The sequence below is a fragment of the Heterocephalus glaber genome, unplaced genomic scaffold (assembly GCF_053883595.1).
Source record: "Heterocephalus glaber isolate CG9 unplaced genomic scaffold, H.glaber_assembly_v1.0 deba00001564, whole genome shotgun sequence".
Classification (NCBI taxonomy): Eukaryota; Metazoa; Chordata; class Mammalia; order Rodentia; family Bathyergidae; genus Heterocephalus; species Heterocephalus glaber.
Genome location: NW_028258351.1, coordinates 693952 through 721382, shown reverse-complemented (window position 1 = coordinate 721382; position 27431 = coordinate 693952). Strand labels below are relative to the sequence as shown.

General features: G+C 40.9%; 2 protein-coding genes, 1 long non-coding RNA gene and 1 other non-coding gene across 25 annotated transcripts in view; 3 read left to right on the top strand and 1 right to left on the bottom strand.

The window, feature by feature from the left end:
• LOC110346842 (uncharacterized) overlaps positions 1–1301 on the top strand; it is a 35038-nt gene extending 33737 nt beyond the window's left edge. The window contains exon 5 of the long non-coding RNA XR_002391104.2: positions 423–1301. This is a non-coding gene — a long non-coding RNA (uncharacterized LOC110346842). The remainder of the gene's footprint in view (positions 1–422) is intronic.
• Positions 1–5613, bottom strand: part of Rad51c (RAD51 paralog C) — a 39244-nt gene extending 33631 nt beyond the window's left edge. For 11 of the 20 annotated variants that reach the window (XM_021248706.2, XM_021248709.2, XM_021248705.2 and 8 more), the window contains exons 1-4: positions 5396–5613; positions 3947–4208; positions 3278–3444; positions 1258–1391 (exon numbers count right to left, since the gene is read on the bottom strand). In XM_021248706.2, the coding sequence (XP_021104365.2) occupies positions 1258–1391; positions 3278–3444; positions 3947–4208; positions 5396–5513 (681 nt within the window). In that variant the 5' untranslated portion in view covers positions 5514–5613. Of the gene's footprint in view, positions 1–1257; positions 1392–3277; positions 3445–3942; positions 4209–5395 lie in introns of those variants that run through there. The other 9 variants (XR_002391100.2, XR_002391099.2, XM_087191437.1 and 6 more) reach the window with 2 other exon arrangements.
• A 1008-nt stretch (positions 5614–6621) lies between these two features.
• The window catches only part of LOC101715712 (inactive serine/threonine-protein kinase TEX14), a 115740-nt gene continuing 94930 nt past the window's right edge, over positions 6622–27431 (top strand). For all 3 annotated transcript variants that reach the window (XM_087191428.1, XM_087191427.1, XM_087191425.1), the window contains exon 1: positions 6622–6729. The gene's annotated coding sequence lies outside the window, so the exon portion shown is untranslated. The remainder of the gene's footprint in view (positions 6730–27431) is intronic.
• On the top strand, positions 17455–17618 carry LOC147823764 (U1 spliceosomal RNA). The gene has a single exon (XR_015443337.1). It is a non-coding gene; the product is annotated as a U1 spliceosomal RNA (small nuclear RNA).

Below are 27431 nucleotides of genomic sequence, written 5' to 3'. Positions count from 1 at the left end.
AGCTGAGTGTAGTGGCACATGCCTGTAGTCCAGACCCTCAGGAGGCTAAAGCAGGATAATCACTGTGACTTCAAGGCCAACCTGAACTACATAGCAAGACTCTGTCTCAAAACAAAACAAAACAAAATTTTAAAAATTAAAAAACATTAGACATATAAATCTAACGATAAGAATTCAGAAATAAATTCACATATCTATAGTCAACTGATTTTCAATTTTTAAATTAGAGTAAAACCTTGGATTGCAGATAACTTCTGCGAATAACATGTCTGAGTATTCCATATGATAAGCAAACATTTCTAACAAATTTTAACTTGATAAATGAGTGATGTCTTGCAATAAAAATAGTACATAATGCCAAATATCACATGATCATAACTAAACCAATGCTTTGTTCTTTTGCTCTTTCTCTTTCACCACAGGATTATGGATGATTATCTCCCAATAGCAAGAGTTTATGGAGATCTCACCTACAGAGTAGGAGAAAATGGCAGAGGAGTCTCTCACTTCAAATGAGATTAGGGAGATGTCTAAATGTGGGAAACTGCAAAATTTTGTAGCAAAGCACTACCCAAATAAAGCTGTAGCAGTGTGAGCAATGAATCTGTTTAATAACAATGCAATGTCACATTTCCACAAAATCCTCAAAAGGAAGGAAAAGCAAGTCTCACTGGACAGGTTCCCTGTTAAAGTTGCATGAAAAGAAAAAGATTCCATTGAGCCAGTAGATAGTAGTAATTCCGTTAATGATAGTGAAAGTAATCCTACAGCAATGAAGGTTTTTAGAGATAAGACAGGTTCTTTTTCTTTATATTTTGTATTTTATTATTTTGTATTATATTACAGTATTATAATCATTTCATTTTTATATAAATATTTTTGGGTTGTAGAATGAATCATCTGAGTTTCCATTATTTCTTATAAGAGAAATTCACTTTGATATACAAGTGCTTTGGTTATAGGCATGTTTCCTCAACAAATTATGCTCACAAACCAAGGTTTTACTATATATTATTTAAACTTCAAAACTTCACACACCTATATATACACATATACCCGGATAATGTATATTTTAAATACCTTTGAAATTGAAGTTTGAATACTGTGTAAACATATGTGTGCAAAATAAATACAAATCGTAGGGAAAAGAAGATGGGTTTTGATGTTAATTTTATGCTACTGTGTACTTTCTTTTCATGCTTATCAAATACCTCCAAAGATACTTGGTTAGTTATATTTCAGTAGTTTGACCCATACCTTTGAGTGATCTGAAAGTAAATCAGGAAGGAGATAAACTTGTGCCAGTAGCTCTGTGTAATCATGACAACGAAAATAATAAATATGGGAAAGAATATTTTCAAGAGTGAAATCCTCCAAAGCTTTTTCGTGTTCTGAAACAAACAAGAAAGCAATCTTAATAACTTTTACTTGTTCTTTTGTTTGGTTTGATTTTTTAAGACAGGGTCTCGCTATGTGGTTCAGGCTGGCCTCGAACTCACTATGTAGCTCAGGCTGGCCTCAAACTCATAGCAAGTGCTAGAATTACAGGCATGTGCCACTATGCCCAGCTAGTTTCACTTGTTTTGATAGGGTTAAAATTGTAGAAAAACAGTACTCTTTAATAATAAAAGGCTGGGCGGGGGATTTACCCCAGTGGTTCCGTCACCTGCCTCGCAAGCGCAAGGACCCGAGTGCAATCCCCGGTACCAAAAAAAATAAATAAATAATAATAAAAGGCTCTATTTTGTGTAACAAACTTTATTTAAAAGCTGACAAGATTATAGCATGGTTACTATAAACTATCATTTCATAATTCCTGACCTCTTTTTCCACCTTTTCCACTATTTCTTTACATACTAGGCTCTCTAGAAATTGTTAATTCACATATGAAACCACAGTTTTCTCTACTTGTTTTCAGATAGTGTTTTGCTAAACTACCCAGTTCCTAAAGGCTTAGATTATAAGCAAGTACCACCATGTCTGACCTAACTAGTCCTTTAACAACTAACTTTTCATATCTCTTCATAAAAGAAGTTTCTCTTATTGTTTTTGTAAGACTAGAAATTAAGAGTTAAAAGGAAAAACATTCAAGTGAAGCATTTTTCCCTTGAATGGTGTACAGTATTTAAATAGAAACAAATGATATAAAATCCTTAGATTGGATCAGGAAATAACGAGTTTGGTTTGGTACACATTTCAGAGAGAAACCAATTAATTACTGCAATTTAAAATGTACAGGTGCCAGGTGGAGTGGTGCACATCAGTAATCCTTAGCACGCTATCATTTGAGCAAGTTTGAACCTAGTCCAAGTAACTTAGCAAGATCCTGTCTTAAAATAATAAATAAATAGGGTTAGGGATGTCACTCCCAGTAGCACAGAATAATAAAATAAAATACAACAAAGCAAGTAGTCAAAACAGAAGCTATTTACTTTGACACATAAAGAATTCGAACTTGAAAGGACAAGAACTTGAATATAAATGGTCTTTTTAAAAATATGTTTTAGCCAGGCTACCTCTAATCCCAGCACTCTAAGAAGCTGAAGTAGAAGGATCACTAAGTGCAAGACAGCCTAGTGATTTCACAAGGCCAAGTCTCAAAATTAAAAAAAATGAAAATAGGGCTGATATAGCTCAGTGGTAGAACTTAAACCCTACTATGGAGAAAAAAAAATCTTTTTAATGTTTTAAAATTACTCTTTAATGATAGATTTAATGAAGTAATGAAGTAAATTACACACTATTCAAATACACACTATTCAAAGCCTCAAAAGGCCAATCAGCTTAAATTTCAAACATTTGTAAATGTGGTTTTAAAAGCTATCTTTCATTTTTAGAAAACACAGTATGGAAGTCGATATACACTGAATGCATTTATCAACACTGACTTATACTAAGTATACACATTAGCAACTTGGAATATGGTGATTTATAGTCATACACTGAAATATAGACAAAGGTTTTGCACCAAAGGTACTGTAGTAAGAAATGAAAACTAAAAAAGAATAGCCCAGGGCCAGGGATTTAGTTCAGTGGTTCCACCATCTGCCTCGCAACCGCAAGGTCCCGAGTTTGATCCCTGGTACCAAAGAAAAAAAAAAGAATAGCCCAGTTCAGGTTATGGCATTTCTCATTTTATAACAGAAGTATGAGAACTCAACACCAATGAACTGTTAAATCATTAAGTTTCACAAATACTCTCTTCCTGAGATATAAGATGGGCACAAATGCAAACTACTTTTGTTATATGGGAGTAAAGGATAATTTGTTAACTTACCTTCATCCATGTGTGTTCCTGCTATAAGCTGAAGGTGTTGAATGCAGGCAGTAGCAAGGCCTACCACTCTCTCAACCATAAAACTTCCCTCTGTATCAATGAAAACAGCTTCACCTGCCACTCCTCCAAAACATTCCGGTATCTGCACATCTACTGCCAACTGCATGCTGTCAAGAAATAAGTCAAATGACCAAATGATTATCACTATCTCTACAGCAAGGTTTTTCAAACTCCAGATAATGACCAGGGAGACACTTCTAAAAGTACTTATAAACACAAATATACTACCCAAGGCTATAGAGACAGCTGACTCTCCATGCCTCCAGATGTTTTTGAACCAACTGATGCTGGGATTAGAGGGAACAGTGTATCCAGAAATCAAGATTAAGGAATTTCTGTGTTTTTTAGGCTTCTGGAAATGGAACCCTTTCTTACCATGCATAAATTTTTCAAATGTTTGAATAAAGACTGCCTGTTTACCCTAGTGACCACAGTAAAACAGTGCAAATGACACATTTTGTTAAGCTGGTTTTTGTTTGAGGCACATACGCATCCAACTAAGAGCCAGATAAGCCTTTTCTTGCTCTCCTGACTATAAACCCAAAGCACAATATTATTTACATAAAATGCTATTAAACCCAACCTCAAGACAGAAACATCTTATTTTACCATAATTGTGTTTTTCCAACACCTGGTGCACCACAAATTTCTGTTGTTTTCATTAAGGGTACGCCACCCCCAAGAATATTATCTAGTGCAGAACAGAAGGTAACTATGAAGCCTTGCGTATGCTCCTGCTCAAGAAGGTCCAGGGCCGTACACTTTCTGCATGAAGTATCAGATGTACTATCATTTCTTGGTTTATTTGTCAGACATTTTCTTCTTACAATTTGCAGAGTTTCTAGGGCTTCCTCTTTAGATATCCCAACTTCTGAAAGTAAAATAAGAAATCACAGCATTGACTTTAGAGATTTAAAAGTTTAGCACAACAATGGTTCGTCTTCATTAATTTTAACTTTTAGATAACTGAGTGATGCTAAGGATGTAGCTCAGTGGTAGTGTTCAAACCTAGCATGTATGAGGCCTAGGTTCCACCCCAGCACCGCAAAAGAAAAAAAAAAAATCCCTAAAACACCTTTCTATCTTCTTTAGTGAATAGCACAGGCCTGGATATACCACAGTGTTATGTGTACAATGAGAGTGACCACGCTAGCATCATTTTTTTTTCCGGTACCGGGGATCAAACTCCGGACCTTGTGCTTGTGAGGCAGGCAACAGAACCACTGAGCTAAATCCTAGCATCATTTTTGTGTGCCTCACGATAATGGTTCCAACAACAAATAATCTTCGGTGGTCTGGAAAATGAGGTTTGGGCTTTTCAGTGAATTACATAAGGAAAGTGGTGTGCAACTACTCTGGAGGCAGGCAGAAGTTCAAGGCCAGCCGGGACAACTCACAGAGACCCTGTCGCAAAATAAATAAAGCAGGGCTCAGTGGTAAAAAGGCCCTTAAGTGTCAATCACTGTTACCGCCAGAACGGGAGGCGGAGTCTTGCTATTGTTTTCTTCAGATCTAAGGTAATAGTCTCCTTTTTTAGTATCTCTACTCTCACACGAAATTCCTTTCTGGAATTTAATCTCCACCCCCTTGGATCTTGGAACATGGAAAAATACACAATGTGCTTCCCAATTCTAGCACCACTAGATCCAAACCATTTTCATGAAGTTGTGTAACCTCAAGCAGATAAGTTCGCTCACCTATATACTGGACATATTAATTCAAGTAAAGGGTTCTTTTGAGCATAAACCGGATAATCCTGAAAGCATTCCGCAGGTACTGAGACAGAGAGAGCAATTTGACATATTTTACAATTTTTTTTCTCGAGAAAGGGTCTCGCTAACTTGCCCAGGATAGCCTTGAGCTCGCCATCCTACTTCAGCTTCCTAATTAGCTGAGATTACAGGCTTGCACCGCTACTCCCGGCCAGACAACTTTTAAATGGAGTAAAAATCCGTTTCCCGTTGTTAACTCGGCCGGAGGCGGCAGTAGCCTGCTGGGAACAGAATGAAGCCTTGAAGGCGGGAAAATGTGCCTCAGCTTGCCGTCGCAAGTGGTTACCTTTGCTGAGTTCGGAGGGTTTCGCCTCTAGGAGTTCCTCAGCACTCTGGAAACCTGCAGACACAAGCTTCACCCGCACCGCTGGAGACAGCGGGAAACTCACTAAGTCCCGCTGCATTTCAAACACAGCGCCTGGGTACGGAGTTGCGCAGACCCAAAGCCATTAAAACCCGGTGGGTCCAACACTTCAAGCCCGCGCGCTGTGACGTCAAACGTAAGGCGGAAGGGGCGGGGCGAAGCCTCAGTCCGCTCTGCTTCTGTAGAAGCGTGCCTTTTGTCACACTTGGGCGCAGGTTCCTTTGTGATTCCTTCAAGTCTTATCTGAGATTTGTCCATTCAGTGTCACATGCATCCTGCCGGAAATCGGTAGGCTTAGACAGAAGGAGCAAAAGTTCGAGATTCTATCTCAAAATAAAAAGGAATGGGGATACAGCTAGTTGCAAAACCCTGGGTTTTCATAAGGGTAAGAAAAAAAAATGTACACCCAGACGACATCTTGTGTTTTTCTAAGGGTGGGAAGAAAAAAGTACATATGGTGAGTTAAAAGATGGATGGAGACCATAGAACAGAGAGCCAGGAGGAGCCCTACATATTTGCTTGTCTGCGTTGCCCCGTTGGGTTGGGACCCTGAGAGTCTTTGTTAGGTATGCTCTCCCTAAGTGGGCATAGTGGGAACAAAAAGGAACACTAGCCAGTTACGTTTTTTTTTCCCTTGTGCAAAATCTAGGAAACCATCATGTAAAGATTAAACTTCATTTCTGCTTCTCTCCGCTCCTTTTTTTTTTTTTTTTTTTTTTGAGACAGCGTCTCACGATGTATTAAAGGCTGGCCTTGAACTCATTATGTAACCAAGGCTGGCCTCGAACTTGCAGAGTCCTCCTGCCTCAGCCACCCGCGCGCTGGGATTACAGGCCTATGCTACCATGCTAGGGTCCCTCTCTCTTTTTGGAACAAGATCTCACTAAATTGGCCAGGTTGACCTCGAACTCACTATGTAACACAAGCTGACCTCAAACTCTCTAGCCTGGGATGGCCTCCAATTTGCCATCCTGCTTCACCCTTTCCACAAGAGTGCTGGTATTACAGACACGCGCCACCGCGCCCACTCGGGTTCCACTCTCTTGACTCTTCTCGCCAGCCGTCCCCCTCGCCTGCCCCCCCCTTCCCGCTCTCGCTAGGGATTGTGGGTCACCCACACACACGCCCGCGAGGACCGTTAACGCTGAGTCCCCGCACCCACCCACCCACGCCTTCCCGCGTCCAGCCTGCAGAGTGGAGGCTGCGAGACCCCTCGTGCTTCCCAGCAGGCTTCACTGGAGAAGCAGCCCCGGAAGGTAAGCAAGGAACCACCCCGCAGGGTGCTGCCCTGAGAGACAAGGGTTGGACTCCTGTTCAGCTGCAGAGTGGGGAAGCGGCCTTGGAGCCGAGCAGGTGACCGCTTTACAAATGCGCCGCTTCTTCGGGATTACTCGGCAATTGGGAGGTGGTTTGCAAGGTGTCTTGAGGGCCTCCTTGCCTGGGGAGCGTGATTGCTTTCGGGGAGGGACCCCTTCCTTATCTGTTGGTGGATATTCTTACCCTTGAGTGTTCTTCCCCGCCTAAAGGAACTGAAGTATTGCAAAACAGAGCCCTTGAAGTACTGAGGATGGTTACGACGTGCGTTGGGCACGGTAGCAAACCCCGTTTCGAAGGCTCCTCGCTCCTCGCCCCACCATCTGCTGTCAGAGCTCAAGGCATAGTTTTCTTTAACCCAAAATTCAATACTAGAATGCTTACTTAGTAAAGATAGAGTCTGTCTAATTTGCCTTGGCTGGCCTGCAACTTGAGATCCTCCTTCCCTCGAGCTACCTCCACATTGTATGACCTTCCTAGAAGGGAAAGAACACTAGAAACGTTTCTGCCTCATGTAGTAGGTCAGGGAAAGTGTGATAGGACTGATCAAAATGTAGCTTCTATAGCTGGGGATTTACCTCAGTAGTTCCACCGCCTGTCTCTCAAGCACAAGGTCCCGGGTTAGATCCCCACTACCAAAAAAACCCCCAAAACAACAACAACAAAATGTGGCTTCTATATAGACATTGCTTAATTTAGGATTCACATCTGGTTTCTCGGTGGGAATCACACAGAGAACAACCAGGTTTTTGGATAAAGGGGAGGTGGTGTTACCACAGCAGTAGCTCTTTAGTTTTATCAGACCCAATGGAAATGATCTTTTTTTTTTTATTGGTACTGGAGATTGAACTCAGAACCTTGAGCTTGTGAGGCAGGCGAGGCACCACTGAGCTAAATCCCTGGCCTTAATGATCATGTTTTGAATTTTGTGTCATCGGCAGTGGAGTGTTAAGAACCTGGTGGACTCTGTGTAGCTGTACAGTTAGATGACATTAATGTCCTCTCATCCTTGACTTGCTTTTATAATAATTATAATTTTCATTATCATTCTTGTTTCCTTTTTTTTTTTTTTTTTGGTACTGGGGATGGAACTCGGGACCTTATGCTTGCGAAGCAGGCGGTGGAACCACTGAGCTAAATCCCCAGTCCTTCATTATCATTCTTTATTGAAACTTTCAGTATAGCTCCTCTGTCAGTCCCTGGCAACCACCATTTTATATTTTTATGAGTTTGATTCCTCCTGGTAGAGATCCCATGTAAGTGAAATAATGTAGTATTTGTTCTTTCTTGACTGACTTATTTCACCTAGCATAATTTCCTCAATATTCATGCATGTTATTGCAGGTATCAGAATTTCTTTGGGGGTGGGGTACTGGGAATCGAGCTCAGGGCCAGGCAGGCACCATATAGCTGAGCTACATCATGGGCCCTTCTTTGATTTTTAAGACTAAATAACAGTGTTGTATGCATTGCCACATTTTTTTACTTGTCATGCTGTGGCTAACCCTAGAGTATGACCCACACTAGGGCAAGTGTTTTTTACCACTGTGCTCTACCATAAACCTCATTTTCCACATTTTGTTTATCCATTCATCTATGGATAGACCTGTAGCCTGTTTTCATTTCTAGGCTCTTGTGAACAGTGCTTCTGTGAATACATGTGTGTATTTTTGCCTACTTTCTTTTTTTGTGTGTGTGGCACTGGGGTTTGAACGCAGGGTAAGCTAGATAAGCAATCCACCACTGAGCTAAGCTACATCCTCAGGCCTTTTTTTTTCTTTTGTTTTTGTGGGTTTTTTCTGGTACTGGGAATCAAACTCAGGACCTTGCGCTTCCCAGGCAGGCGCAACACCACTAAGCTAAATCCCTGGCCCATTTTTGGTTTTTTGAGACAAGGTCTTACTATGTAGTTCATCCAGGCTGGCCTCAAACTCACGGCAGTCCTCCAGCCTCAGCCTCCCAAGTGCTGGGATTACAGATGTGCACTGCCATGCCTGGTCCTTCCTTCCTTTCTTCCTTCCTCCCTTCTTTCCTTTCTTTCCCCCACTATGGTGCATTGAGCTTGGGGCCTTTACACTGGGGTCTATCTCCAGCCCCACCCCCACCCCCTTTTTTTTTTTTGAGTTAATAGTCTTAATAAGTTGCTGAGTTGCCCAAGCTGGGCTCAAATTTCCAATCTTCCTGTCTCAGCCTCCCAGACTGCTGGGGATTACAGGGATGCACCACTGCACCTGGCCTTGTTTTTATTTTTTTTTTGGTACCGGAAATCAAACTGAGGACCTTGTGCTTGCAAGGCAGGTGCAGTGCCACTGAGCTAAATCCCCAGACCTGTTGTTATTTTTGAGGCAGTATCTTGCTATATAGTTCAGACTGGCCTTGAACTCACTATGTTGCCTAGGCTGGCTTCAAACTCTCAGTGATCCTCCTGGCTTAGCCTTCCAAGTGCTGAGGTTATAGGCATGCTCCACCCCACCCAGCCTGGCCATTTATTTTTTTATTGTGACACAGTCTCTTGCTAAATTGCCCAGGTATGATCCTCCAGCCTCAGCCTCCTGAATAGTTAGGAGTACAAGTGTGCAGTACCTCACTTGGCTTTTGCTTACTCGTTAGTTTGGCTTCTTTTATTTAAATACTCATTTGTTATAGGTATGTGTTTTAAAAAAATTATTATCAGGAGCAATGGCAGACATTTATTGTAGGCATAGTGGTGCATGCACTCAGGAGGCTGAGGTAGGAGGATCATTGCAAGTTTGAGGCCCGCCTGGGCTACATCGTGAATTCAAGGCCAACTTGAACTACAAGGTGAGACCCTGTCTCAAAAAAACAAACAAAACAAAGCAAAAAAAACCCAACAAAAGAAAACAAAGAACAAAACCGAACTCAGCCGGGGATGTAGCTCAGCGGCGCTGCACCTGCCTGGCAAGCACAAGGTCCTGAGTTCAATTCCCAGTACTGGGGAAAAAAAAAAAACCCTCAAATTTATTATGTGTACTACTCTGCTTAGTATCAGAATCTATGTTTTTGAGCTAGGTGTGGTGGTGAGCCTGTGGTTTCAGCCTCTTAGGTGGCTGAGGCAGGAAGATTGCTTGTATTTGGGAATTTGGGTGAGCCTAGGCAACATAGGCGACCCTGTTTAAAAAGAAAAAGAAAGGGGGGCCAGGGATTTAGCTCAGTGGGTTCGCCGCCTGCTGCACATGCACAAGGACCCGAGTTCAATCTCCGGTACCAAAAATAAATAAATAAATAAATAAATAAATAAGAAAGGGAGAAGGGGGGGGAATTCATATTTTTAACCCTTATCCTGTCTATCCTGTCTCATACACATATTCTGTTATATAGACTATTTTCCCAACGTATATATTCCAAATATCTTCCCACTATGTTGTATGTATTTAAACTTTGTTTTCTGAGGTTTTCTAATTTGTACAGGCTTTGTGTATACAACTTAGTCAAATTTTGTATTAATTTTTACTTTAGTCACATGCTTAGAAAGTGTCTTCAAAATTACAAATGTAATTTTTTAAATTTTCATTAATGTCTACACATGATTTAGATTTACATTTGATTATATTATCTAATTTTTGTTTAAATATAAGGACTTAGCATGTGCAAGGCCCTACGTTTAATTCCCAGCAAAAAGAAAAAAACAAAATGGGAAGTGTTTTTTCCTTCTTTCAGAGGTGAGCTAATTTAGCAGTCCTTGTGGAGTAATGAATCCTTTCCCCCATCTATAGGAAATACTAACTTTATCATAACTTTATGTACTTCTGTCCCACACTCTTAATATAAAAGCTCATAGCTAGGTGTGATGGCCTATGCATGAATCCCTGGACTCTGGTAGGCTCAGGCAGGTGGATCACAAGTTCAACCCCAACCTCGGCAGTTTTTCAGTTTATGTTTGTTTGTTTGTTTTGTGGTGCTGGGGATTGAACCTGGGGCTTTGCACATATGAGGCAAGTGATCTACCACTAAACTACATCTCTAACCCAACCTGGACAATTTAGTAGCTTAGTAAGACCAGTCTCAAAAGTAAAAAAAAATAAGAGAAGAGCTAGGACAATGTGCCAATAAAATAATTTAATAAAAATAAAATTTAAAAAAAAAAAAGAAAAGAGCTAGGGATGTAGATCAGTGAGAAGGCCCTAGGTTTGTCTTCAGTAATGCAAACAAATACCAAACAAGCTTCAGGAGTCATTGTGCTTTTTTTTTTTTTACTATCCTAATACAGTAAGTTTTCAAAGACTGTAGACATTTAGTTGAGTTCTGTGTGTGTGTTCATAAATGAGAATAATCAAATTCTTTCTGCTTTGGCCAACAGTTATTCAGTGAACTAAAATGCCTCTTCACTTTTTTGTTCTAACTTATGTTAATATTAACAAATATATGTATTTCATATATATATATATATATATATATATATATATATATATATATATATATATATATGGGGGGGGTACCGGGGATCAAACTCAGGTCCTTGAGCTTGTGCAGCAGGCGGTGAAACCACTGAGCTAAATCCCCGGCCCTTCTTTATATTTTTCTAATCAAGGAGATACTGTGGGATTTCTTAAGAAACATTAAGGTCTGCAGGGCATCCGTGAGGATAATATTGGTAACATTTCTCTTAAGCTGCTTGAACTACAAGAAAGTGGAGGACAGTCACCTTTTGCCCTAAGGCAGACTCTCATAAGCAGATATTTTAATAACTGGGCCAGTAACAATGAAATACTTACAAAATATTGAAACTGGAAGTGTGAAGATTATTGGCCCTTAAGGACTCTATATTTGTTTTAAGAAAGCACTGCTAGGCACAAATTTTCTGAAGCTGGTGCTGGGGTTTGAGAATGATTTGCAATTTTTTTTTTTTTTTTGGTACCAGGGGTTGAACTCGGGTCCTTGTGCTTTCGAGGCAGGCAACGGAACCACTGGGCTAAATCCCCAGCCCTGATTTGCTCTTTTTGAGGTGTCTACTAAGAATCTAGGTAACTCAAGAATTTCCTATAGGATAGATTCTCCAGGGATCCAGTCCTAGATTTCAGTGACATCTGTAAAAAGGCAGCTGGGTGACCCTGAGCCTGTAGTGTTTAGTATAGGTGGGTTTAATTGTGCATGGATATGCAGGCATTCTCACTTCAGAGTGGAAATACTTATCCTGAAGGTGATTTCCAACAATAAGTATCATATATTGCATTTTGAAAGTGGGGACCCTGTGAACCTTTTCCTAGTTTGGTTTGTTCAAAATTAAAAGCTTGGCGTGGTGGCATATGCTTATAATCTCAGCATTTGGGAGGCTGAGGAGGCGGGGGGGGGGGGTCACTGCAAATTCAAGGCCACCCTGGGCTATATAGTGAGTTCAAGGCCAGTCTGAACTAGGTTGCGATACCCTGTCTCAAAAAAACTCACTAGTATTTGCACCAGAGATCATGGAACATACCTGTAAACCTGGCTACTCAGGAGACTGAGACAGGAGAGGTTCCACAAGATCAAGGCCAGCATGGGTAACTCAGACAGACCGTGTTTCATGTTTCAAAACAGGTCTGGCATGTAGTTCAGGGCTCTCTGGGTTCAATCCCTAGTGAGCCCACGACCCCCTCCCCACCCCCCAAAAAGGAAGAAAAAACATTTGTGTAACTGATCTTTCAATCAAAAATGATCATGCTGCCTGCCTCACAAGTGCAGGGTCCCGAGTTTGATCCCCATAACCAAAAAAAAAAAAAAAGAAGAAGAAGAAAAGAAAAAAAAATCAAGTAAAAATGATCACAATGATTATTTGCTGCCAGTTTAAAAGAGTAGTTTGCACTTGTTTGGCATTTTGGACACACTTTATTCATTCATTCATTCATTCATTCATTTAGAGACAAAGTCTCCCTCTGTAATTTAGAGTGGCCTTGAACTCACTGTGTATCCCAGGCTGGCCTCAAACTCAAAGTGATCCTCCTGCTTCAGCTTCCCCAGTGCTGGGATTACAAGTGCATGCCACCACACATGGCCAGATTTATTTTTTAGCAACACATGCATTGAATTTTCAAATGTATAGCTATTCCTTATATAATGAGCTACCTGTTTAAGGATGGTTCAGATTTAGACAACCAAGGCATGCTGTTCAGACTTATGACCCACTGCTCAGACTGAGGACCTGTCCTTTTTTTTTTAACACAGTTCTGTATATCTTGTTGATAGAGACTCAATTTTTTTGTACAGTACACCTTTTTATACAGTAATGTAATTTTTGCTGGTTGTACAGTACAGCATAGCACTGTAGTTTTATGGTGTTACGTATTTCAATACTGCAGGTAAGAGTTGTGCAAACAAAAAGTCATCACATTGGAGTTTCCTTTGACTATTTATTTGTTTTATATATTGTAGTGTACATACTATAAACACTTCTTTGGGGTGGGAATGTAGCTCAGTGGTGCTGTGCCTGCCTGGCAAGTGCAAGGTCCTGAGTTCGATCCCTGGTACCAAAAAAACCCTCCACATTTAGTGACCAATTTACTTGACCTAGTCACAAGAGGTAAACTCAGTGGTTAAACAAGGAGTGCCTGTAGCCTATTATATTTTAGGCACATTCACTAAGCATATTGTGAAAATAAACACAGCATTCATGAAAAGACAAATGTCTTCAAAATAAATATTATTTCTAGAATGTCTGATACTGGGGAAAAATAAGCTGCTTGACATTTTTTGGATATTGAAACAAAATTATCCAATAATGTATGGTTTGCCTCTTTTTATGCAGAAGAGAATGATTTGGAGTTCAGCCTTATGAGACCTGTTGATCACATATGATACAGTCAGAACACCTGTGCCAAAAGGCCAGACAAATTTATCAGTGCACTCTTTATTGGGCTGACTTTTATGGACTATTTGCTTCCAACAGTTCTTCAGATGATAATAAAACTGATTCATCTGGAGTTAAATAAATTCTCAGATATAAACACAGTCTTTAGAAATGATGCTACCTTTGAAACTTTTTGACATGTAGAAATGTCTCAGATGGGTGCACATGTTTTCTCAAGGGTTATATATACACTTCTGAACCACAGGAAACAATTGAACAATTATCACTGTTATTCTTGGCTCTGTGATTTTTCTATGTGTTTAATTTTTGTCTTACATTCCTGGCTAGTAAGCTCCTTTACTACATATCTTATATGTCTTTCTGTCTTCCAAGGTATTCACTGCAGAGGTGGACAGAGCAGCGGCTCCATTAATACCAGTTTCACTATCAAAGATATTTGGCATTTCCAGTGATTTTTACATAGTCAAGCAGGTTCATGGTTCTGTGATATCTTAGTAGTAGTATTTTAGTTTCATTGGTCCCTTGCAATGATCTTCAGAAGCTCCTTCTGAATATTGTAATGTACATACTATGTACTCATTTAGCCACCAGTTCACTTAATGACCTAATCACAGAACGTTAACTTGGTCATTAAACAAAGAGTGTTTATAATGTTACCAAATTCTGTCTTTCATACTTGCTCCTTTATCTTATGTGGATATTGGCTAGTTGGACTTTATCAGAAATCACAGTCACTTAATTAGCACCAGTCCTGTCTTAGTCACTTTCTCATTGCTGAGACACAATACCTGCTACCGTCAAATTAAAGGAGAGGTTTATTTTGGCTCACAATTTCAGACATTTCAGCCTGTGGTCAGCAGAGGAAAGCTGCTCATATCATGACAGCCAGGAAGCAAAGAGCTAAACAAGGAACCATGAAGGGAGATATACCTGTCCAGGTCACACCTCTGGTAACACACCTCTTCTGAGCAGGCCCTACTTCCTGACAGCACTTTTAGCTATCGATTAATCCAATGATGAACATAGTGCCCCCGTAATCTAATCACCTTCCAAAAGCCCAACCTCTGAACAAGTCTTTTGGGAAACATTCCAGATCCAAATTGTAACAGTCTGCCCCTGACTCCCAAAGAACCATTCACATCTCTTTATGCAAAATATATTTAGTCCATCTCCAAGAGTCACTATTAACAGTTTCAGCATTCTTGTTTTTTTGTTTTTGTCTTTGTTTTTGTTTTTTTGGTACCGGGGATCGAACTTCGGTCCTTGTGCTTGTGCAGCAGGCAGCAAAACCACTGAGCTAAATCCCTGGCCCAGTTTCAGCATTCTTGATAAGTCCAAGTTCAAAGTCTCCACTGAGATTCAAGATAGACTCTGCGAACCCATGTAAAACTCAAAAAGGAAATTAAACACTGTTGACATATGATGGTACAAGGTACACAACCAGTTCTAAAAGAGAGAAATAGGGGAAAAAAGAAATGGGACCAAAGTAAGACTACAACCCAGCAGGGCAAACATTAAATCCTGTAGTTCCATGTTTAGCACCAAGGGCAAGTTGTGGCAAGATGTGATTCCAAAGTACTTGAGCAGCCCCATAGCTGTGCATTGCTAGTGAGGCCTTATGGCCTCTCTTTGGTGGTTCTGCTCACTACTTGTGGCTTTCCTCATTCCTGGTTTCTCCAGCATCCTATGATCTTCACTGCATTTTTAGCTTCACTCTCAAAGCTTCTTGAATTGCCCTCTCAGGGGCACACTGACTGACCTCACAGATCTTCTGAAATCTGATAGAAACCTCTCTGATAATTTTTGCATTCTCCTTACTCATAAAATCAGTATCATATGGATGACACCAACATCTGCTGCCAACTTGAGCAGTAGTGGGGCTCCCTTGGATCATGGCTGCAGAGGCTTCCAAGTAACTGAATGGCTGAGCACTGTGAACCAAATCCCAAAGAATCAATACCATAGGCAGCCCTTCTTCAGCAGGGTGCCCTAGGGCTCTGGTCTCAAAGCAGAGTCTTTCACTTTTGCATCCTTGAGCCTGTGAAGGATGGGGTCTTGGGGGGGGGGATTTAGCTCAGTGGTTCCAGCACCTGCCTCTCAAGCAGAAGGTCCCGAGTTTGATCCCCGGTACCAAAAAATCAAGGATGGGGTCTTGCTGATTACATAGATACCTCAACACATCTTTCCTAATGTTCTGATGCAAAGTACTTGGCTTCTTTTTAATGTATACCTTTTCAGCATTAAATTCCATGCTGTCCTTTGCTCCAACTTTCCAAGGGCTACCTTTCTGACAAAACTGAAAAATTTTTAAATGTGCTTATTGCCTCATTTTTCACTATAAAGTTGGCTGAGAGCCTCCAGGAGTACCTACGTCACAACCTGAACATTGGGCTCCCTTGAAATTTCACTAGATTAATTAGTCCACTGTCATTAATCTTAGGCTGTCACAAAGGACATGGCCAAAACATAGACAAATTTTCTGCCAAAGCATAACACACATGGTCTCAGGTCCAACTTCCAGTGAAGTCCTTGCTCCCATCTGAAACCTCCTGAGCCTGGCCATTACTCTGCATTTCTATTGGAATTGTGGTCTTCTGAGCTCTGACTAGACTCTCCTATCAAGCTGAGCTTACAGCATTCTTCTTCAGCTTTTCTAGTCAGTATCTCCAGACCTTTCCAAACACCTCCCTCAAACTAATTCCAAAAACTTCTAAACTACATGGTCAGGTATATTCAGAGCATTGACCCCACTTTCCTGGTGCCAGAATGTGTCATAATCGCTCTCCTTGTCTCTGAGACACAATACACCACAGCCACAACTTGAGGAGAAGTTTATTTTGACTCACAGTTTCAGAAGTTTCAGTCCATGGTTGGCAGGCTCAAATACAGAAATACCATGCTGGAAGGGTCTCCTACAGAGGATAGCTGCTCACATCATGGTCACCAGGAAGCACAGAATGAACTGAGGAGCCAGGGAGGGAGTCTCACTCCCAGTGACCTGTGTCTTCTAACCAGGCCCCACCTCCTAACAGTACATTTATCTATAGGTCATGTATATCATCCTCATGATCCAGTCACCTTCCAAAAGCCTAATCTCTGAACACAGGAGTCTTTTGGGGGGCCTTTCAGATCTAAACCATAACAAAATCCATGAAACCAGGAGCTACTTTATGTTGTTTAGCTTTTGATCCATAGAGTATTTTAAAGTTTTTTTTCCAGTACTGGAGGTTGAACACAGGGCCTTTGTACTTAGCTACATCCCTACACCTTTTAAAATATTTTTATATGGAAACAGGATCTCCATTTCAATAATCATCACTAAATTGCCAAGACTGGACTCAAACTTGGATCCTCATGTCTCAGCTTCCAGGGGTGGTAGGATTATAGAGGAGTACCATGACACACAGTTTTATTTCCATAACGTCACCAAGACACGCTGAATGAGTTCTGTAAAAGGGATGTGCTGTATGTAGATAAGTAGATTCGCTGCTGGTCATTCCTATCATAGGTCTATTTTCCTAAGATTTTTGGCACATCTAGATGTATAGTCTTTGGTTCTTGTTGTTGTATGGTACTGGAAATTGAACCCAGGGCCTTTGCACTGACCTGTATCCCTAGCCCTGGCCCCTTTTTGGGGGAGTAGGAGACAAGATCTTGCTAAGTCACTAAGTTGCCCACTCTGGGCTGGAACCTGCAGTCTTCTGGCTTTTAGCCTCCCGGAGTACTGGGATTACAGGCATGTGCCACCACACCCAGCTCATATATACAATTTAATGTTGCATGGTTATAATTTGAAAACTCTTTGTGAGAGTTGATGGTCTGCATGAAAAAATAAAGCTAAGAGCAGTTTCAGTCTGAAAGTGAGTTGCCAACTTGGTACAGGAGATACCATGGTCATGAAGGTGGTATTCTCAGGGGAAGGCTTATCTATTGCATTCCAGACGTGCTGACCCTTTGAATTTCTCCAAATCTGAGAAATTCCACTGCATAATTTCTGATGGTGAGAGAATGCATTCATGCTTTGCCTTGATTGCAATTAAGAGAAATGTGCACATGCCTGTAATCCCAGCACTCAGGAGGCTGAGGCAGGAGGATTGCTGCAAGTTCAAGGTCAGCCTGGGCTACCATAGCATGACTTGTCTCAAAAAAAAAAAAAAAAAAAAGAGGGAGAGCTTTGCTTTTTGGCATGAGTGTAAAGAAGACATGTAGATAAACCACATAAACTTGTGATTTCAAACTTTACCACAAGAGATATAACATCCTTGTAACATGCTGATAACATCTAGGGCCATATAGAGTCCAGACCATGGGTCAGAGGTTGGAAAAACCTCAAGGTCTCAAAACAAATTAAAAGGAAAACATCCACCTAGGAAGCAAATAGGGCTCTTCTCCCCCATGAAGTAGGTCAACACAGTAGCCCATTTTCCTTATAGAACAGTGACCTTAGAGAAGAGAAAGATAGAAGTGTAACCTGAGACCTCATTCAGTGCAACTGCTATCTTGGTACTTGCCATCTTCACACTTAAATGTGTATTCACTCTCATTCTTGAAATCTATCGTTTTACAATAAACTTACCTGTACTCTATACAACAGCCTACATGTCTTGTCTGAAATCTTTCATTAAAGACACAGATAATCAAGGTATATCACCAGTTCCTCATGGTGGTAGGACATGTGGTGTTAGGAGCCTGCGTTATAAACCCAGCACTTTGTATATGAACTCTCTCTATCACTGAGCTACACCCCTAGTCCAAGTGCTAGAAAATTTTTATCATACTTTTCATTGATGTGAAAGTCTAATGAACACTGTGTTTCTCCTGAAGGTCCTTGGGTCAAAAAGTAGCAGGGCCACATTTTGGAATCTTTGTCTACTGTAGAGGCTCTAGGAAGAGTCCATTACCTTGCCTTTCTGGGGGGGAGGGTACCAGGGATTGAACTCGGGACCTTGCACTTGCGAGGCAGGCGGCAGAACCACTGAACTAAATCCCAGCCCTACCTTGCCTCTTCTAACTTCAAGAGGCTTCCCACGTTACTTGCTTATGGCCCCTTCTTCCCATTCTCTAGTCTGGTTAGCAATTTGGTGTCTTCTCTGATTTCTGTCCTTATATCTTTATTTTTCTGGCACTGAGGGGACCGTATGATTACTTTAGACTCACCTCATATCTTTAATCACATCTATGAAATTATTGTTATGCTGAAAAGTAACACATTTACAGGTTCCAGGTAGATTAGCATGTGGACAGTTTTGGTGGACCATTATTATGCCTACCACATCTACAAAAACCTCAAATTTGCTGGGTGTGGTGTTGCACACCTATAATCTCAAGCCTCTGTGAGGCTGAGGCAGAAAGATCAAAAGTTCATATCCAGCCTGGCAATTCGGTGATATAGTGAGACCCTGTTTCAAAAAAAAAAAATCAGCTGGGGATGTAGCTCATTGTAAAGGGCCTAGGTTCAGTACCTCTACTGCAAACCAAAGACCACCTCAGATTTGTCAGGAGCCTTTAAGGTCACCAAAGGGATCTTGGTATATACAGATAAGTGCAGTGTCTTCTGGTCTTATTTACAGTACATATATTTCTTAGGATTTTGAAAATAAGTATTTTAGTATTCAAAATATTGTCTTGCTTTTTTTGAGATAGCGTCTCACTATGTAGTTCAGGCTGGCCTTGAACTCACTGTACAACTCAGGATGGCCTCCAACTCTTGGCTCAGCCTCCTGAGTGCTGGGATTACAGTGCACCCCACGCCTGACCTATCTTGTTCTTGCAATGTGGAAAAGTAGTTATAAGTGATAGGCTAGAGCTTACACAAATAAATGTACCTTGTGTAAGTAGTGTCTAGAATTTGAGAGTGAGCTGCCAGGCAACTGTTATAATTAATATCGTCTGACAGGGGGTAGGGAATACCTTGTTCGCTAAGGTAGTTTCCCCCAATGAGATTTATTCATTGCTTGTCCTGACCTTCATGTTTCCTGAAATGAACCAAAATTTGATGTCTTAATTACTTTCTCATTGCTGGGACTACCCAACACCCACAACTTAAAGAAGGAAACGTTTGTTTCGGCTCAGTTTGCAGAGGTTTCAGTCTATAGTTGGCTGATTCTAAGGCAGGGCAGCATGGCAGAGGAGCATGACAGTTCATGACGCAACAGCAGGAAGAAGCAGGGGATCAGGGGAGGAGGAAGGAGATACACCCTTCCGGGCCACACTACAATGACTCACCTCTTTCCACCAGGCTTCACCTCCCAATATCACAATCCAGCTATGAACCCATACCCATGATCACACACCCATGATCCAGTGACTTCCTAAAAGCCCCGCCTTTATAAGCGCAAAGCTTTGACTCTTTAACATGTGACTACATAACTTGTGATACTAGATACTGTTTTCAGGCTCTCCCCGGTGTCACACTGCATCTAATGTCAGGTGTCACTGCATCTTAGTCTTCACATAGTCACTTTACATCCCTGAAACCCCAAAGCAACAGCACAGTATCTTTCATAAGGTGTATGTGTGATTTGTCACTAATACTTGGGTTTCTTTGTTTTCTTTTCCTCCCTCTCTCTCCCCATCTGGCTCTCCCTTCCTTTATTTTAGCAGTACTAGGGATTGAACTGAGTTATAACCCCAGTATATATATCCCTTTGTTATATTGCACTGAGGTATAGCCCTAGTCTTTTATTTTTGACTTCGAAATGATAGGTTCTCCGTAAATCTCTAAATTGCCTAGGATGCCCTGAAATTCGTGATCATCCAGCCTGTCTCTAAGAGTGTTGGAAGTATGAGTATGGGTCCCAACCATCTGACTGTGTTCAATTATTTATTTTTTGAGATATTGGGGATTATACCGTGACTGAGCTACATCCCCCACTCTTTTTTATTTTGAGACAAGGTCCACCTGAGTCTCTAAATTACTTAGGCTGGGTTTGTCCTCCTGCCTAAACCTCGTGAACAGCTGTGATTACATGCAGGTGCCAGGGCACCTGGCTCTTTTCTTTTTTAAAAAAAACAAAACTTTTCCTAGGGTGATTTTATCTTTTGTCTCCTGCATCCTGGGTAAGCACTTTGCAACTGAGCTACACCCAAAGTCATTGTTTTTGTGCTGTTTATAAGGATTTGGCTAAAATTTTCTGCTTTAAAAACCTTCCTTCTTCCATTATAGATGGAACAGTAGTTCCTCAATTAGTTCCCTTAGTCACATACTTTTATTACTTTGTGACTCCTCATTTGAAAAGGTAAGCATATTAGCAAGGCTTTATCCCGCCTTTGGGATATTGAGCCAGGCTAGATTGGCACATGTCAGTAATCCCAGCACTTGTGAGGCTGAGGCAGGAGGATCCCGAGTTTGAGATCAGCCTAGACTACATAGTGAGACCCTGCCTCCACCCCCTCAAAAGAAAAGGAAAAAGAAAACCTTAAGAAGTAGTGATGTTGCAAAGCAGGGCGTGATGGCCAGCCTGACCTACATAGTGAGTTCAAGACCAGCCTTAACTATCCAGTGAGACCCTGTCCAAAAAAAAAACAAAAACAAAAACAACTACTGATGTTGCAGATTAGTGATAGAAGAAAGGGTAAAGAGAAGTATGTATGATAAGAAAATGTGAATTATTTACTTGTAAATAGTATGAATTTGAAATTTCGTTTTCCATGTGTCTTGCTAGAACATAAGAAATACAGCTAATTTTTGTGTAGTGATATTATTTCCTGGAACTGCTAAATTGAGTAGTGAATCTTAGTTATGAATTCTTTAGAGGTTTTGGGGGGCTTTGGTAAATATTTTAAGGGTTTCTACATAAGTAGCCCTGCCATATTGTTGTAATTTAGCATGCTTAAAATGGAGAACACTCCTTCAATAATAGAGAAACACATGATACAAATAAAGATTTTATTACCTACATGTCCAGCTAAGGGCCAAAGGCCACACAGAGCTGGGTCAGTGAAGGAGGGAGACACAGAGAGACAGAGATGGGAGGGATCCATGGTCCAAAGACATTATTGGGGTACAGGACAGGTTTTCTGTAGAGTTCTAATTGGTAGGTTTAAAATAAACAGGGAAAGCTGGGTTTGGTGAGCATGCCTGTAATCCCAGTACTTGGGAGGCTGAGGCAGGAGGGTCACCAGGAGTTCAAGGCTGCTCAGGCTCCATTATGTAACTCATTATGTAGTCTAGGCTGTCCTCAAATTTGTGCAATCCTCATGCCGCAGCCTCCCAAGTGCTGGGATTACAGGCATGCACCACCATAAAAACCATGCTCTCGTTTTTATTTCTTTCCTTACTTTAATGTTAGTACTTCAGGAAATATTGAATAAAGGTTTTAAGTAGAAGCCAGGCATGGTGGGATTCCCCCATAATCCCAGCACCGGGGAGGCTGAGGCAGGAGAATCACTGTAAGAAGTGAATTCAAGGCCAGTCTCAACTACATAGGAAGACCCTTCTCAAAAGAAAAGAAAAGAAAATTGTAAGTAGAGATGCTCGGTTTTTTTTTTGGTTGTTTTGTTCTTTAAGACAGGTCTCGCTATGTAGTTGAACTTGATTTGTGGCCTGGGCTGCACTCTAACTTTGAATCCTCTTGTGTCAGTCTCCAGAATGCAGGGCTTACAGATGTGTACCACCACACCCAGCAGGTTTGTTCTTTTTTGTTTTGCTTTGTTTTGTTGGTACCGGAGATGGAGATCGAACTCTGGGACCTTGCACAGCAAGCGCCTGAACCACTGAGCTAAATCCCTGGCCAGGTTTATTCTTAATCTGCAGAAAAATCATTCACTCTTTATCATGAAGTAAATTAGCTGTAGGATTTGCATAGATGTTATGAAGCTAATCTTATTGTACTAAGATTATCCTGTATTAGTTAGCTTTCGTATTGCTGGAACAATACCTGGTATCTACAAGTTAAGGAGGAAATGGTTTCATGGCTCTGAGTTTCAGAGATTGCAGTCCAGGAACATCATGGAGGCAGGGCTTGTTGAGCCAAGCTGCTCACTGCATGGGAGCTAAAGCAGAGCCCAAGGGAAGAACACAAAAGAGAAAGGAGCCAGGGACCAGAAATAGGCTCCCAGGTCAGACCTCCAGGTCCCATCCAGACCCACTCAGATACGTGCTTTACTGATCTTCTAAGCATCTCTCAATCCAATCAAGTTGACATCCAAATTAACTGTCACACATCCTAAATGGATAGCGAATTTTGCTAACTACTTTTTCTCCATTTCTTCTTGTCTGGATATGCTGAGTTACACAGATTTGGTGTTTTGTTTTTTTTTTCTTTTTTGGTACTAGGGATCGAACTCAGAACCTTGCACTTGCCAGGCTGGCAAGGCGCCACTAAGCTACATCCCTGACCCAAATTTGTTTTGTAATGTTAAGCCAATTTTGCATTCCTAGAATATATCCCACTGAATCATGTATTACTCTTTTGTATGTTGGTGGATTTAGTGTCTTTTTTTTTTTTTTTTTTTTTTTTGAGACAGGATCTCACTATGTAGTTCAAGCTGGTCTTGAACTCATTATGGAGCCCAGACTGGCCTCGAACTCACGGTGATCATCCTGCTTCAGCCTCCCAAGTACTGGGATTACAGGCATGGGCCGCCATGCCTGGCCTTAGCGTCTAATTTTCTAAAAACAATTTTGTGTCTATTAGGGATAATGGTCTATATTTTTCTTATCTGGTCCCTATCTAGCTTAGTTATCAGAATAATGTTGGCTTCATAAAATAAATGGGGAAATATTTCCTCCTCTTCTATTTCCTCATAATTTGTGAGATTAATATTGAGAGTTTTGAACAGAAAAGTGATACCGCCTGATAATCGGGTTTAGCAGGAAAAAACAGACAGGAGGCTTTGGCCATCTTGTGGATAGGAGATGAAAAGGCTTGTCCAAAGGGATAGCACTGGCGATGGCAAGAAGGGAGCACATTCTAAGTATACATGTTTAGCCCTTTTTTATTTTTTATTTTGAGACAGAGTCTTTTTGATTCACCAGATTACCCAGGCTGGATTGGAACCTGCTATTCCTCTGCCTCAGTTTCACAGTCTAAATATATTTTTAAAGGAAATAACATGAAACATGCTGGTGGATTGGTTGTAGGATACAAGAGGAAAGAAAAGAGAAAAGGATGATCTCTAGATGTGATCTGTATTTCTCCTTTAATACTTTATCACCACCTGAAAAATAGAATCCAAGGAGCTGTGCCTCTTTGCTCCTCCTCTCTGTTCACTCCCATTCACAGATGGAGAGATTCATAAGGGAAGAAGTGGTTTCCTTTTTGAACTTTTGTTCTTTAAAATTATATTAATGCGGTGGACACCTGTAATCCCTGCACTGTGGGAGCTTGAAGTAGGAGGATCTCAAGTTAGAACCCAGCCAGGGCAATTTAGCAACTTAGTGAGACCCTGTCTCAAAATAAAAAGTAAAGCAAGGCTAGGGATGCAGCTCAGTGTGAGGGCCTTGTGTTCAAAACAAAGTAAAAGCAAAAAAGAAGAAAAAAACCAAAAACGTCTAATGTAACCTAAATAGGGTAATTTCGTGTGTACCTATTTCATGTATACTATCTTCAACATTGATCAAATCGAAACTTGTGTTTATTCGTTAACCACCCTGATTATTTTGAAGCAAATTCTATATTTCATAGTACAGATTGAATATCACTTATCTAAAATGATTGGAACCAGAAGTGTTTTCAAGTTTGGAGGGGTTTTTTGGATTTTGGAATACTCACATAGATGTTAATGATTAAACATCCCTAATCTGAAAATCCAAAATCTGAAATGCTATGATTCCTCTCAAATTTTATGTCAGCTCTTAAATTTCAGATGTCAGAGCATTTCAGATTTTTGGATTAGGGACATTTCATCCATTATTAATTCAGTGCATATATCTAAAGATAAGGTCTATGTATTTTGTGGGCCATTTTTAATAATTTTATTGAGGTATAGTTTATATATTATAACATTCACCCATTGTATAATTTGATAATTTTGGTATATTAATATATAATCACTAAGCCATTCACAATCTAGTTTTAGAACTTTATTTATTCATTTATATTTATCGTGGTCCTGGTGATTGATCTCAGGATCTTCACATTGAGCTACATCCACAGACATTTTTTTCTTTTTTCTTTTCTTTTCTTTCTGTCTTTTTTTTTTTTTTTTTTTTTTTACACAGGGGCTCCCTTTATAGCTCAGGCTGGCCTTGAACTCACTGTGTAACCCAGGCTGTCTCCAAACTCATGGCAATCCTCCTACCTCAGCCTCTCAAGTACTGGGATTACAGGCATGTAATACCTGACACACACAGACCTTTTTGTTAAAATTTTGAGACAGGGAGCTGGGGATTTAGCTCAGTGGTTCCGGTGCCTGCCTCGAAAGCTCAAGGTCCCAAGTTTGATCCCTGGTACTCCCCCCAAAAAAATTTGAGACAGGGGCTTTATAAGTCCCTAGGTTGCCCAGGCTGGACTCTTAACTGTGATCCTCCTGCCTCAGCCTCCCCGGAGTGCTGGGATTACAGGCATAAACTCCTACTTCTGCCTCAGTTTTAGAATATTTTCATAACCATGAAAAATTCTCCCATTTGCAAGTCGCTCCAGTTCACTTGTGCCACAGGTAACAATTACTTTCTGTTTCTATACATTTACCTTTCTGGCTGGGTGTGGTGGTGCATGCCTGGAGTCCCAGCTACTTAGGAGGCTGAAGTGGAAGAATTGAGAGTTGAAGCCAAGCCTGGGCAACATAGCAATACCCTCCACCCCATCTCAAAAAGTAAACATAAGTATTCCCTTAACCTCCTGTTATGAGACTCTCTTGGCTACACCATAATGTTATCTGGTAGTTCCTTATAAAAATGGCTTGCTACTCAAATGTTACTGGCTTCTGGGTTGCTCACTTCTCCTTCTGGAGTTAGATTTCAGGTTCTTCTCATATCAAATAAAGAATTGAATGAAATGAGCAAAAAGCAGTGGCATAGTTTATTTGAAAAAATAAAAGTGAAGAATGAGAGAGAAACTGGCTCTCCAGATCGAGCTTGGGCCAAGTGAGAGAGCAAGATAAAAGAATACCCTAAAGAAAGTAGGGTGGGCTGTCATGAGGAAAACCACAGTAACAAGCTGTTCCTGGCGTCTGTGTCCTTTTATACTGTCCTAATCTCAAGGAAACCCATGAGAACTTCTACATAGGGATCCTGAGGGGCAGTGCTGGAATCCCATGCCTCAGGCTGACATCAGGCCCAGGCCATCCTATTGAAAATCTGCTGGAGGTTTGTTTTTTTTTGGTACCGGGGATCCAACTCTGGACCTTGCGCTTTCGTGGCAGGCGCCGGAACCACTGAGCTAAATCCCCGGTCCCTGCTGGAGTTTTTGTGAGAAGTCTATATGCAGGACTTTGAGAACTGTTCTGTACACTTGTTCCAGGATCTTTGTAATTAACAGATCACACTGATTTTCCCAGCCAGTTTTCTCCCACCCTAATCTCCTATCTCCTACCCAGATCCCAGTTCTCCTTACATTTTCTCCAGACCTTTTTTTCTCCTTTTATAAGTAGTAGTACATTGTATTTCCCCGTTCTTCAGACCTGTCTCACATGTCATACCTTCTAAGGGCCAGGGACATATAGCTCAGTGTTGGAGCACTTGCTCAGTATGTGCAATTCCCTGAGTTCAATGGCCAGCACTGCAAGGGGAGTGGGGGAGGAGGAGAGGAGGAGGAAGAGGACGAGAAATGAAAGGCATCCCTTTTAGGAAATATGCTCTTATTTTCTCTGAGGAAGTAAACTTTGTTGAGAAGAAGTCATTGTGAGAAAAGCTACTGTCATCCTTGGGGTGGGGTCTCCTGCCTCAAGAAACCATTATAGAGTAGTGAGAGTGACCAGGAATTCTGACTTAAAATGAGGGTTAAGGATAAAAGTTAAGGAAAGTACCACAATGGATTTTTCATTTTAATTTGCCTTTTTTCCCATAGCCTTCAAATTCTTTGGAAACAGAGATGGAGGCCAGGGATTTAGCTCAGTGGTTTCACCGCCTGCTGCACAAGCGCAAGGACCCGAGTTCAATCCCCGGTACAAAAAAAAAAAAAAGAGAAAGGAAACAGAGATGAACTCTTAAACACCCTTATATCCCCAATAATAGAAATACAGCAAATGTTTGTTGAGTGAAGGAATGAGTGAATGAATGAGCCAAATGGGCTAGTCTGAGGACTCATTCATCAAATGGGATCAGACAAATACAGTGTGACATTAAAAGTTAACCTTTCTGTGCCTGTTTTCACATCTGTAAAGATGGAGATAACCACAGTAGCTAACTCAAATAGGCTTGGTAGTCCATGTCTGTAATCTCAATAGTATAGGAGGTTAAAGCAGGAGGATCACAAGTTGGAGTCCTGCCTGGAAAACTTAGCAAGATCTTATCTTTTAAAAAAAAAAAAAGAAAGAAAAACTAGGGCCGGGGATTTAGCTCAGTGGTTTCGCTGCCTGCTGCACAAGCACAAGGACCCGAGTTTGGTCCCTGGTACCAAACAAAACAAAACAAAACAAAACAGCTATCTCATTGTATGGCTATGATGCTTAATTGGTATTGGTTATTTTATGTAAAAGATTTAGCACAGTCCCCTGCCTATAGTAAGTATTATATGAGTGTTGGCCACCGCCACATTATTTTTTTCTATTAGATGTGACTCACACTCCAAAGCTATGCATCTGATTTCTGTGCTTATAAAATAAAATGTCACTAGTGTTGTGGCAGGCTGCACAGTGAAAAGCAACAGCTACACATGCTAATAAGCTCTTTACAGGCAGCGTTTGTATTCCCCAGGGAAGAGAAAGCAGGGCTTGGGGGTGGAGAGTGGAAGTGAGTCC